Consider the following 12913-nt stretch of genomic DNA (forward strand, 5'->3'; position numbering starts at 1 on the left):
GCTTACTAATGAGATCTCATTATTATCTAATATAAATAAAAACGTCCATACGACGTGTCAACTATGTATTCACAATTTTATTTACAAAAGTGACTAGAGAGTCCTCTAAGGAGTTTTATAATTTCGTTTTTAAACTCTTTATCTCCGTAGCTTAGTCCACATATCAGCGAAGGATCACTTGTGACTCAAGCATTTGGCACATTCCCAGTATCAGAACGTAAAACGTATATATTCGTTAACATATCATCTTAATTACTATGTAATACCTTTTTTGGACTAAACAAAATTATCCTTTCACTAAACACTGTCGTAGCCCAACGAAAATAATTTCTATTAATATCGAATTACGTACAATATTTACATTCCAAATCTGACAATAATTTATAGTGTATTTATGTATACTAAATCACTTATATGCAATAGTATAAATTTTTTCCTAACATTTAGTTTCATGTTAAGCATATACGAGTAACAATGTTTAAATTTTATTTAAGTCTTACTATAAGTCCTTCTTTAGTTTTTTTTATATATTCGAAAGATTATAGAGTGTTGTGTGTACGTCGAAGACAAGTCACACATCGTATACAATGGTTCACAAAACATTGTTACCTAAGCAGAACACATAACGTCCGAATATAATCTTAAGTATTCGGGTGCATTATACAATATAAATAGTCTTACACACATAATATTCACTGCTTTAACCGTTTTTCTTTGAAAGTTTATAATCTTTGGCTAATAGCTAAACGTTCAAATTTTCTTAATAAATTTCACTATGTCTTTTTATATCACCGTGTAAGCTCCGTCGATCTGAGCCAGACAATGTATTTATTGTCGCTCAGTTTCGGCGGCGCTTGTTGAACCTTAAATGGGGGTTGGTAGCACTGTGAAGTCTTGGAGCGCGTTTTTCACTGTTTCGTAAATCGGGCGGTTCTCATCGGGGCAGTAGCCGTCTGGAGAGCAGAGGGTCTGTAGCTTGGTGAGATAGGAGTCGAAGTTGTCGTGTGCGGGCTTGTCGCCGGGCACGGGTGGAGGTGGGGCACCGGGCGTTCCTCCGGCGTTCGTTACGGGTACCGTGCCGCCACCCGGAATCCGCACGTGTTCGAGTAATGTTATAACGTTATTGCGGAGGCTCTCGTAATATTCATTGAGGTTGTTGTTCCGCTGGGATATCAGCTGGTTCTCCTGGAAATAAAGAAAAAGATCAATATCAAAAGTCACAACTAAAATAATTCCATTATTGGTTATTTTGCGTTACGAGGGTGTACTCGAATAGCTGTACTCACAAATGTTAGTAGCACTCAAAGCTGGATGTTTGAAGCCATGACTGTACCATCTACGAAATTTTTATACCGTTGAAATATTATTATGTAATGTCTATGACTTATTGATTCAGCCCTACCCTGGTTTCTATATCATAATTACTTACCCGTTCACCGTGACTGAGGTGGGTTTCCATCGCGTTGATATCCGACTTCAGTCGAATCATTTGCGATTCGACGCGGGCGTTCTCTCTCTGGAGTTCTGTTATTTCTTGTTCGAGAGTCATAAGGTCTTCGCCATTTCCGGTTTGCATGTTCATCTCCATACCTACAAATGACAAATGGAAATTTAACAGGCTACCAATAAAACGCAACTCAATGATTTACTAAAGCCCACTGACATAAATTTACCTGAATATGGTTTTGGGTATAAAGGCGTGATGTCATCTGGGTATTTCGCCTTTTTGGGTTGCGGGGTGGGCGTGGACGAGCCCGCGACGGGACACCCGGACAGGGAGCGGTGCGTAAGGAAGGAGCCGTTTATATGACCGGAGCCATCACAGCCAGGCGTGGGGCAGTTGACGCCGTCGAACTTAATGGCGGAGGCGGCCGCAGCGACCGCCGCCTTATGCTGCTCCACCGTGCCGCCGCTTTCCAACACCCGCATTTTATTCCTATTCGCTATCGGACAGCCGGAAGCGCTGATAAAAAAGTCATCATATTAATAAAAAATAAATTACATCTTATCATTTGCAACATTACACTAATAGTCTCTATGTATATATAAACGTATGTGCGCACGTGGCCTTACCTCCGATGCGATAAGAATTTCCCTGTCGCGTGTCCAGATCCGTCACAGCCCGGTATAGGGCATCTAAGCAGCGTGCAAATAATCAACATACTATATGTAAATGTTACTCTTTGAAATATTGTATCAAAAAGGGCTTATCTTTAAGTGATTTGAATACATTTTGTATTGGAGAAATTTTAGATATGACGCATGAAGTTGAAATCACAACCTGATTTTTTTATCAAAGTATTTTATGAAATAGTTTTTTGTTCTTGTTAGATGTCTATCATTGATTTTCCGCCACTTACATAAATATAACACGATGTTTTAATACATAAAATTTAGAAATTTTAGACGATAAGAAATTGTGAGTATTATAAATATTTTATTTCTGAGGCCAGTCCGTTCTGGGGGACTGGTCCGTTCTGGAACTTGGCGTGCGGGCAGCAAGAGAAGTAGCGCTTTGAGGAGTAGTACTTAAGTATCGACATATTATAGTTGTTTAAAGAGACTTCAAGTCCGACCTATCCTGGAACTTGCTTTTGAGCTTGTTGGCACGCACGGAGCTGGAAAGAAAGTGGTATATTACTTGTGATAGTTTACCTGAGTGGCTCCGAGTCTTGTCCGTCCCTTGGCTTGCTCTTGGGCTTGTTGGCTCGCGGGCAGCCGGAGAGCGAGCGGTGCGAAGAGTAGTTGCCGGTGACGTGTCCGGAGCCGTCGCAGCCCGGTGTGGGGCACTTGAGCTCCTGCGAGTGCGGCTGCAGCTGCGAGCGGTCGGCTCGCGGACAGCCCGACAGGCTGCACATGTACATACTGCTTACAATGACGTGACGACCCAACGTATCGCAATACGCTATACCCATTCAATACATTTTCAAACATATAAACCTAAGGAAATTAACTGGTCTTTGTAAGTATTAATTGCTAGACAAAGATTCAAAAAATATAAGATCGACAACAAAATTATTATATTAAAAGTATTTTCGATGAAATGCCAACATGGCCATGGAAGAAACATTTCAAGAAACGCCATTCGTTTATGACAATATGTTTGGTTAAAAATAAACGGGTACTCTCAATAAAAACTTATAATAAATAATCTTTATTTCCTTTGATAATGTACTATTAGTTTCTACACAATTTTCATTCGTTTTATTATACAAAAGGATTCAGAATTAATACCACAACACTAAATTATTAACACAACTAAATTTAATATTGAGTAGGGAACATTCCGTTAGTGATTAAGTGGTTATAATTATGAATGCAGCGAACAAAATATGAATATCACATTCTTATATTACGAAAATGCCTAAAATAAAACGTCATATTTTTCTTTATGGTTATTACTTGTGGAATAATAATTACGTTTGACAAACAAAACATCCTAGTCTTAATACTGTATGAGCGAATCATTCTTAACGAAGTCGAAAAACTGTAAATAAAATTGTTTCGGTGGAAGTTTACGGTTAGCATCACACTGAGGCGTGTATAAATATAAATAGCTGTGTCTGCGAAGAGTAACATGTGAATGTAGACGATGGAACGGGAATGCATCGTATTTCTATATATAAATGTTCTATTTGTTTGTGTTAGTGCATTCTTTGGTATTTGTAGTTTTATTGGATAAAAACTCATGAGTTGGTTATCTTGTTTTTAGTTTAAACTAGTAAAGAGTTTGGTTTGGTTAGGAAGAGGTATTTTAAGGTTTGGGAGATAATGGATCTTTCATTATAATAATGAGTCAATAATACTTTACGGTACTTATAACTTTTAAAGTTGATATTGAAGTAGAATTTTGTTTTTGCTTAAAATTTTTGATGCTTATCGGTGGAATTTTATAAACAACTACAAACAGGCATGCTATATTAAATACACTCGGACGATACCGGGCATTAACCAAATTTATTATTAATTTAGTTGGTTAATCAAGTAAAGCTTTATGCTACAAGTCAGCTTTTCAAACATTAAACACGTAAACCGAAATCGTTGCTTCCGACGATTTCACGTCAACATTTCGTCATGCGGTTAGTGCACAGAGAAACCTCGGATTACGCCGTCAATTTGTCGGGTGCGGAAACGGGCAAATTGCCGTTCAGGGGCGCATAACGACACGGAACCACACTGAGCACTTCGCGATGCAAACGCGAATATTCACTTGTACGCGATAATATTTGCGAGTACTCAAATATTCGCGAGTACTCGAATATTAACGAGTACTGGAATATTATCGCTTGCCTGCGGTGAGTGGCGAAGTTGCCCGACACGTGTCCCGAGCCGTCGCAGCGCTCGACCGGGCACTGGAGCAGCTCGCGGGACTCGCGGCACCGGTAGCCCGCTCTCACGTAATACTCGTCGCGAATGTAGCTACCGTATAAAACAAACGCGTAAAACTTAAAATATGTCATTTTTATTTGTTAACATGAGACTACAAGGCCTTGTTTTGTGCCTTTGTGTTGTTCTAAATCCCCCACTAACATAGAATCGGTATTGTATAATATTATAACACTACTCAACACGTCACAATGTATGTAAAGTTACATGAAAATGTTTACAAAATTCCCATTCTCTTGTTGTAACATAATAATTTAATTATTGTTTTTAATTATTTGTTATTGAGATAATTAGAAATTATTTGAATAAGCTATTTATCTGACCTGTTTCGCCGCATATCTGTATTTTGGTGCGGGTTTGTGCGTACAATCTTATCTTTATTTATCTGTGGTCGTGCTCGCGGGAGCGCCGCGCCCGCCGCGCCGGTATATTTAGACTGATCCGACGAGTGTGATTTAGCTACAATTGAAATCCTACACTTCGAGACAATAGCGTAATGTAACTTTTATATACATTCATTGTTAATATCTTTTGTGTAAACAATAACAAATTTTAAAGAACGACTACAGGAGGTAGGACAAATAAATTAACAGTTAGTAGAAAGGATCTTTAATAAGATATTTACTGATGTAGAGTGATGTCTTCTTCAAAATATTACATAGACTATTAGAAAAATGGGAATGGAATAAAGATCATTAGTTTTCAAGTTGAAACTGTCAACCAATGAGTATTTGCTGTCTGCTATTAATAATATTCCAGTATTACTGAAAGGCAGCGATAGATGGTGTTGGAATGTCATATTATGTAAATAATTCATCACTGGTTGACGTAAACTACGATCAATATGATACGTAAGCAGCATGTCATCGATGCGCAATTTTAATGCGACTTTCACGGTCATAGAATGAATTGTTCGAGCAAAAAAAATATACTTAACTTTTATTTTAACCAACCGAACCCAAATTCTTTCTGTAATTTGACAAAATTCTATCCATCATCCATTCTGCTAAATGTTCGGTCTAATACCACTTAAGTCTATTTACACATAGTTCTTCAGCATGTATTGATTACCTTGGATTTTCTTTTGATCACACAATTTTTGATACGTCTGAGAGTCGTATAATCACGGAGAATTGGATCAAATATAAGTGGGCGAAGTAATGACGTTTGGATTAAATATAAAATGAATGTGTTTTTCCACGATCAAACAGAAGGCTGCTTCTTGCTTCTAAGAATAGCGGTGACCTCGCTTTATTAGCGATTTCAAGTGGTTGCTTTGCCATCTTGTTGTAAAAAAACGATACTTACGTGTTGTCTTTAGGCTTGTCGTGGGGCGCGTGGGAGGCGTGTGGCGCGTGCGGTGGCGGCATGTAGCAGGGTGGCGAGTAGGGCGGCGCGTGCGGGTAGGTGGGCGGGGGATAGCCGCACTGGTACTGGTAGCCGCCGTAGCCAGCCGCTGCTGCCGCTGCCGCCGCGTACTCGCCCTGCCCAAGCCCGTACCCTGCCACCGGGTGCGGACTCACGCCACCGTAACCTAACGAACGAGTAAAATCTCAAAATCCATGTACCCTGACCGACTGTACATATACTCGTAAGACATATTACTGAAATTTGTCGAATCTGGTATCCACCTAAAGCCTAAGGGGTGGGTAGAAAAATACAATGTAATTGTTCTTTTTATAAAGTTGTATCTAACTGAATTTGTCCTGTATACGATTTTAAACTTGTAGCTACATTTTGTTGTCTTACTAATAAATGTTAGCGGCAAGGACATTTACAAGGTTAGTATTTCATTGCGCCTGTTGTTTAAGATTAGCAACATGTCTTCCCGCGTCATGTTGCGGCGACGCGAGCTCGCTACGACGCCCTGCATTACGACGGCGGTCGCGATTTAATCTACGTGATGTGTACAGAGTACCCTTCTGTACTGAACCTTACAGTCCTTTGCGGCTATAACCTACAATATGGGGTAAAATATTCGAGAAACTTTGTTAAATATCTTTACGAAAATTATGGTTTTTACTATACTCTTTAGATCCTGACAAAGTATGAGTACATTAAAAGAACTTCAAACCATAATGTAATTTTAAATCCGTATAAGTTTCTTTTATTACCAGCAGCATCTCTATGATATGCTTCTAAGTAGGGATGGCTGCCGCCGCTGTCCGGCGTCGACTCCCGGCTGTACGACACGCCGCCTGGAAAGCCGCGGCTGTTGACAGATACCATAGCTTTAGCACATGTTCCAAATATTAACAGTTAAGAAGAAGTGGGAAAAAATCCTAGAAAAAAACTAAAGTAATCCTAAGCCAATATGCCTCACCTATGTGGTAAACGGGACACACTAAGGTCGAGGGTCTGACCCTGCGGACTGGGCACCTGTGGGCTGGCCGTGAGCTGGGGCGACGCACCCGGCGGGGGGCTGCCGCGCCCGCCCCCGGCGCCGCTACCGGCGCTCGTGTACACCGGGGACGCGTACGGACCCTGTTATAAAAATGGGCTTTTTTAATATAGACGTCAAGGAGCTACGAAATCGAACTTATGGCATCGTTTGACAAAAGCGCAGTAATTAATTTTGGGATGTATGACCTCACCTGTGGACTACCATTGGAAGTGGACAGGTCTATGGCCGGGCGAGGGTCGCGCGGGTCCCTCGGCGTGGGGCTACGTGGTCTTTGTGCCTGCGCCGCGGCGATCTTCACAGAAAGATTGATAGCGGAGAAGCCAGGCGGCACGCCGGGCGTCATGGCTCCCACACCGCCCACACTCGCTACGCCGCTACTGGCTTCGTAGTGGTACATTGGTCTGCGCCGAGGGTTTACGCTCTTAATTCAGTGTGGAGGGAGGCACACAACATATAAACACGCAATGGTACTCGAATAGTGAGCCACGTTTACCACATGTTAGGCATTTTGTTAGATATTTTCTAGATAAAAGAGAGGAATAGAAAACCTTTTTACATACTATTTTTTTAAATACCTTGGATATATGGGGCCGGAACTGGTCTCTTGTTCGGACTGATCGGTCTTCATTGGTGTAGGTAGGTGTGGGTCGTGGTAGCGTTCGTCTTCCCAGCCGTACGGGCGCTGCGGACATTGCGCTGGCTCGTAGCGCTCGAATGCTGGGGTGCCCTCGTAGCACCGTGGCTCATAGCCGTAGCGCGCTTCGTTCATTTGGCTACAATAATATTATGGGACTTAAATCTATTACGATTTAGAGTACCTACATAATGAAAGGCTGGGATGTGGTTGTAAAGAGAATATTATGGTTAGCATGTTACCTGTAGGAGCGTACGTGGTCGTCCGGCGGGCGATCGTATGGCGAGCGCTGGTCGGGCGGCGCGCCGTACCCTGCATGGCGCGTCTCCATGCCGCCGGGGGAGTCGCGCTCGGGCTCGGCGGCCTCGCGCTTCGGCACCAGCAGCTCGGGCGCTTCGCTTTTCACTTCAGAACTTGGCGGCACCGCCGCTTGGACTCGTTCTGCTTCGATTTCCCGCTCCTTTTCACGCTCGCGTTCTCTTTCACGTTCTCTTTCCCGCTCGCGTTCTCGTTCGCGTTCACGTTCTTTTTCTCGTTCCCTTTCTCGTTCACGTTCACGTTCACGTTCACGTTCTTGCTCTCGTTGTTTCTCCCTTTCCTTTTCCCGTTCTCGTTCTCGTTCTCGTTCCCTTTCTCTTTCGCGTTCACGCGCAGTATTCGAATCGATGCTTGTTGTTGCTGTTGTTATTGATGTATGCGGCAATGTTGCTACTGTATAAAACGTGGAATGAAAAATAATTTTTAATAACAACAAACATCAGTAGTATTACTAATTCTACTATTTTCAATGTCTTAACGAAACCTTTTTAAGCTATATCGATTTAACAACTAAAAAAGGATTTATATTAAAAAGCTTATAATATACGCGGCACGTTTACCTGGTGGCCTGGCTCGCTGCGACCTGGCGGCGGCCTTGCGCGCGGCAGCGGTGGGGCAGCCGGAGAGCGAGCGGTGCGTGCTGCGGTTAGAGCTGACGTGACCGCGCCCGTTGCAGCCCGGCGTAGGGCACTTCAAGATCGTCTCGTGCAGCGCCAAAACTGCACATATTATACTAATACTATATTTCTGATTAAATTGTATATTTACTTTTGCGATATAATTTAAAAGAGAACAGAAGAAGAGCGAATGTTCGGATAAATGACTATCTGTAATTGTATAAAATTTAAAAACGGATGCATTGTGAGGATTGAAATGGCATGCTTTATACCGCGGTAATTTTTATTAACCATTAAACCTGTTTATATTTTTCATTATAAATCTGCCATTTACCCTACGGAGGGTCGACACAGTATATGGGTATTTCTCTTCCATGTACCTCTATCAGCCGTCATATCTGAATTCACTCCTTTCTTATGCATATCCCCTTTCACTCAAACTATCCATATTTTCTTTGGTCTTCCTCTACCTTTGTAGCCATCCAGATTCAATATCATTACTTTCATAATTATGTGATCATCATCTCTGCGTATAATATGTCCATACCACGCTAGCCTTTTACTTCTCAATTTCTTCATTGCTGGCGCTACTTTATTATGAAGTCTACAAAGTATCACTTTGTTTAGCATTAACATACTATTGCTTAGTCTATTTCAATGAAATGTAACTTATTTGTTTCTATTATGTGATATGAATAATAATTAATTGAATCATGAGAAATACTTAATATTAGAATAGACAAAATTAATATATAAGGCAAATAATAGGTGATAACTGAAACATAAATTTATTTGAAACCAAAATAACTCTAGTTTTCAAGAACAACAACTTTGTACTGCGTGAAATTTTTTTACTGATATATTTAATACCAAGCAATCATTTGTAATATAATTTATTGGTATCCTAAAATAACTATGGAAAGATATTTGAAAAAAGTTGTCATTCCATTTTACAGAAGCACATACAACTGAAATGATAATAAAAAGCTCTATCGATGCATATTCGTTTCATTACTCACTCTCGGGGGTGACTTTATCCTTTCTTGGGCATCCTGACAGACTGAGGGAAGAAATTTACTGATCAGTAATAAGCTCTACGACTTTGATCAATCATTTTAAATTCAATAAATATACAATTGGCCGAACCTATCTCATCTTAATGACTATATTTTTATTATATTATTTTATACTATTGATATTTACCAATACTTGAAAATTAAAGTCAAGTATGACAATGTTTAGGTATATTTTCATCGTTCAATTTTGTTATTGTTTCCTTATTTTGGGAGTGAATATGCTTTGGTCATTAAAAACTAACCTTCTATGGTGTGTATAAAGACCAGTGACGTGACCCTGCCCATTGCAGCCTGGAGTGGGACACTTGTTGCCTTCTGTGAACAATTCGAGCGGTTCATGAATTAGAATTTCGTTAATCATCAGGCGGGGGCGTGCGTGCGCGATCGATACGGGCGGGCGTGTCCGCGGCGTGCGGCGCCCCGCCCAGCCCGGCCCGGCCCCGGCACACTCCACCGGGAAACTTAAAAGAAAAAATAAAGAACGCCAGGCGGCTGCGCGACTCGACTGACGATTTTTTTTCAGCTGAAACGGGGCGGTGCGGCGACGCTCCGCCCACCGCCTGCCCTGACCCGTTTTTATTGCGCCTCGCTCTGACGTAAGCCCAGTTATCTGCCAGCAGTACGAGGAAAATATTTAGGTACTATCTTTTATATGCGTTATCGACGTAGGTGAAGTTTCCCACTCTGAAGGCCACAGACTAAATTATGAGAGACATCTTACAAATGAGGGATGATTTGTTACCGGATTTTGTTAGGACATAAAATCTGTTCGGTTGTGAATAAAAACAGCGAAAATCCATGTTCGGTTTAACTTCATGTACTCCTATTTTCGTATTGACATCAAATGAGATTATAGTATCATTATATAGCTAAGTCAAGTTACAAACTATGAAGTCAGTCAGTCGAAAACCTTGTATCGAATTTAGTTGGTGATGGCACATTTAGTTGAATGGAACAGTAAGGTCGTTAAGGAAGTTCGGTCGGGTTGTATTGACATCGCACCTCTCGGCGGCGGCGGCGAGAGCGCGGAGTACGTGCGCGAGTCGCGCGCGGGCTGCGTGGAGGGCAGCGCGCGCGCCTCCTGCAGCGCGGTGGCGGCGCGTGAGCCGACGCCCGCCGGCTGCAGCACGGTGTACTGCTTAGATACCTTTGCCGCTGAACTCTTTTCGTGCTCGTTCGAGTATCCGCCGAAAGGCTCGCTGGGGAACGACGGCCCCGGTATTTTATGTTTCACTTCCGCCGGGGGTTTAAACGCAGACTGCGTGGAAAACGGTAAAGCCGCCGTCGCTGCTTTGTACGCGTTGTAAAGTGATTGCTTGTTAACGGTGAGCATTTCGCTTTTTCGTTTATGTTTCATGTCGTTATCGTCGTCGTATTTATCATCGATTTGATCCGACATATCTATTTCTAGTTCATTCGAGGACGAATCTACGAGTTCGTCAAAATTAGGACCATCGAAATGATTGGAGTACCGACTGTGTCTATCGTCTTCGACGCTTTTTTCTCGGTCAGTGAACAACGTTGGTGGTTTATTATCTTCGCTGATTTCCCCGTTATTATGTTCTTCGTTTATATTATGCATCATAAAACTTTTTTGGGAAGCGTCGGCGCTATCCGATGATTGTGAGGGCGAGGAAGGGAGCATTTTATCGGATCTTCTATCATCAAAAAGGTGATCGAAATCATTGCCGTCGTTTTCGTCACCACTGTTTCCGCTAGGCTGGTCCCTGGACCAACTTCCTGAGAGTGTTATGAATGCCGCCTGAGTCTCTCGAATAAGATTTTCATCGTCTTCGTCGGGCAGCCGCATGGATTGTGACAGTTTGGTCGCGAAGGCCTGTTGCAGCATGTCGGCATCTTCCGTGTACTCTTCATCGAGCAGGTGCCGTCGACGTTTGTTGAGGACCTGGTCGTCCATGGTGACTTCGTTGCCAATGCACTCGAACCTTCTGTCGTTAACTCGAAATGCTTCTATGTCTACTCCAATCTCGAGCCTTCTTTTATTTATTTGCGATAAAGATGAATGTGTGTTCAGCGGGGTCGTCCTGAAACAAACAAATTAGTCAAATCTGTTCCGCATTGTGATTAGCATCATATAAAAAACATCAATAATATAAGAGTGTTTTGTACTTGCGATTCGATTTTCCATCCACAATCAAAATATTTTTACGCGGAAATGATTCTCGGCGTTTCCAATTCGACGTCATCGCATTGTAAGCACTTCGTAATTAAGTTTAATTGCACAAAAATCGTTCCCACGTAAAAACCATTTCACTCAAGAGCTTTCAGACCAATTTTATTTCGTCAAGGGTGAAGTCAATCAAGTAGAAATAGTTTAAAAGCTTATTGAATTAAAAAAGATGAAACAGCAGTGTTAATTCAAAGTTGGCAAGAGATCAATAAAAAGAGTGATTACACGATGGATTTTTCGAAGTGTTTAATTTTAGGAATTATTAGTAAATTATTTAGTTTTCAATATAGTATTTAGTTTAGAAATCATATTTCTTCCACAATTCGCTGCGTTAATAGTATTTTAAATGTTTTAAAGTTTTGAGGACACGAAAACTTATTCAAAAACTTTTTAAACTGTCAGTTAGACAATTATATGACGTAAGTTTAGTCAAAGAGGTTTGATTTGGTAGATAAAGTTTAAAACTGCATCATATTCATATGTCAAACATAACTTGATTTATATCTACCAAGCATCGATATTCTTCGTATTAAAAGAAATTTGATATTATTTTTAGGTTCCATTATTCTGTCCACAATGTACTTCTTCTAAAAGAATAGGAGAAAATTAAAATAATCCCATTAATTTTATACAAAAACTTAAAAAGCACTAAAAGCTGTAAATTCGCCGCTATAAATCAATATTTAAAGCACGAACGAAAGTGTACACATAACGCATGAGTTTTATTACAACCACACCGTTCTAATGCATCCCCACTAACGAATCGCTTGTTTTCATTATGATTATTTTTTTATCTTCAAATATTATACAAAATTATTTCGAAACAGTGTAAATGTAGCGGTTATTATGAATTGTACTTGAATATCTGTCACTTTTCTATTACTTTATTACAATTAATAAAAAGTAAGAAATTCACGGAATGCACATGAATTTATTATTCATAACTTTTTTAGTGGACACTAATGGAATAATATTAACATAACCGTCGATAGAAAAGTTATAAGTACATTTAGCAATTGAATCTGATTTATTGATCTATTCAGGAAAGTTGTGCAATATGCGGCTCTCTACTTAAGATAGTAATCGATGGCCCTTGACGAAGGTATCGGGTACGGGGGCGCACCGGATACTCGAAATACCGATAGTGCGGCCGCTCGGCAAACATTTACGTACGTGACGCACCCCTTAGTCGGTACTGCTGTTAACAGATATAGTCCAAAACGTGAAACGTTTTCAGAAGCCTGCTGAAGGGATGTAACGCACGAATTTGCGTTTGCCAAAGCGCTT

At 40.9% G+C, this 12913-nt stretch overlaps 2 protein-coding genes across 2 annotated transcripts in view; both read right to left on the minus strand.

The window, feature by feature from the left end:
* Window positions 1-398: 398 nt before the first annotated feature.
* Window positions 399-12913, minus strand: part of LOC106718382 — a 38267-nt gene continuing 25752 nt past the window's right edge. The window contains exons 3-17 of the mRNA XM_014512454.2: window positions 10438-11480; window positions 9678-9750; window positions 9379-9419; window positions 8303-8461; window positions 7667-8135; window positions 7366-7563; window positions 6981-7191; window positions 6710-6870; window positions 6501-6598; window positions 5695-5920; window positions 2656-2865; window positions 2074-2136; window positions 1674-1963; window positions 1430-1590; window positions 399-1185 (exon numbers count right to left, since the gene is read on the minus strand). Of these exons, the coding sequence (XP_014367940.2) occupies window positions 865-1185; window positions 1430-1590; window positions 1674-1963; window positions 2074-2136; window positions 2656-2865; window positions 5695-5920; window positions 6501-6598; window positions 6710-6870; window positions 6981-7191; window positions 7366-7563; window positions 7667-8135; window positions 8303-8461; window positions 9379-9419; window positions 9678-9750; window positions 10438-11480 (3724 nt within the window). The 3' untranslated portion in view covers window positions 399-864. The remainder of the gene's footprint in view (window positions 1186-1429; window positions 1591-1673; window positions 1964-2073; window positions 2137-2655; window positions 2866-5694; window positions 5921-6500; window positions 6599-6709; window positions 6871-6980; window positions 7192-7365; window positions 7564-7666; window positions 8136-8302; window positions 8462-9378; window positions 9420-9677; window positions 9751-10437; window positions 11481-12913) is intronic.
* On the minus strand, window positions 3555-4821 carry LOC123723634. Its single transcript, XM_045686939.1, has 2 exons — window positions 4710-4821; window positions 3555-4419 (listed from the first exon to the last, which is right to left on the minus strand). The coding sequence occupies exons 1-2, from the start codon at window positions 4721-4723 to the stop codon at window positions 4104-4106; spliced, it is 330 nt and encodes a 109-aa protein (XP_045542895.1). The 5' UTR covers window positions 4724-4821; the 3' UTR covers window positions 3555-4103.

The sequence above is a fragment of the Papilio machaon genome, chromosome 4 (genome assembly GCF_912999745.1).
Source record: "Papilio machaon chromosome 4, ilPapMach1.1, whole genome shotgun sequence".
In the NCBI taxonomy this organism is placed as follows: Eukaryota; Metazoa; Arthropoda; class Insecta; order Lepidoptera; family Papilionidae; genus Papilio; species Papilio machaon.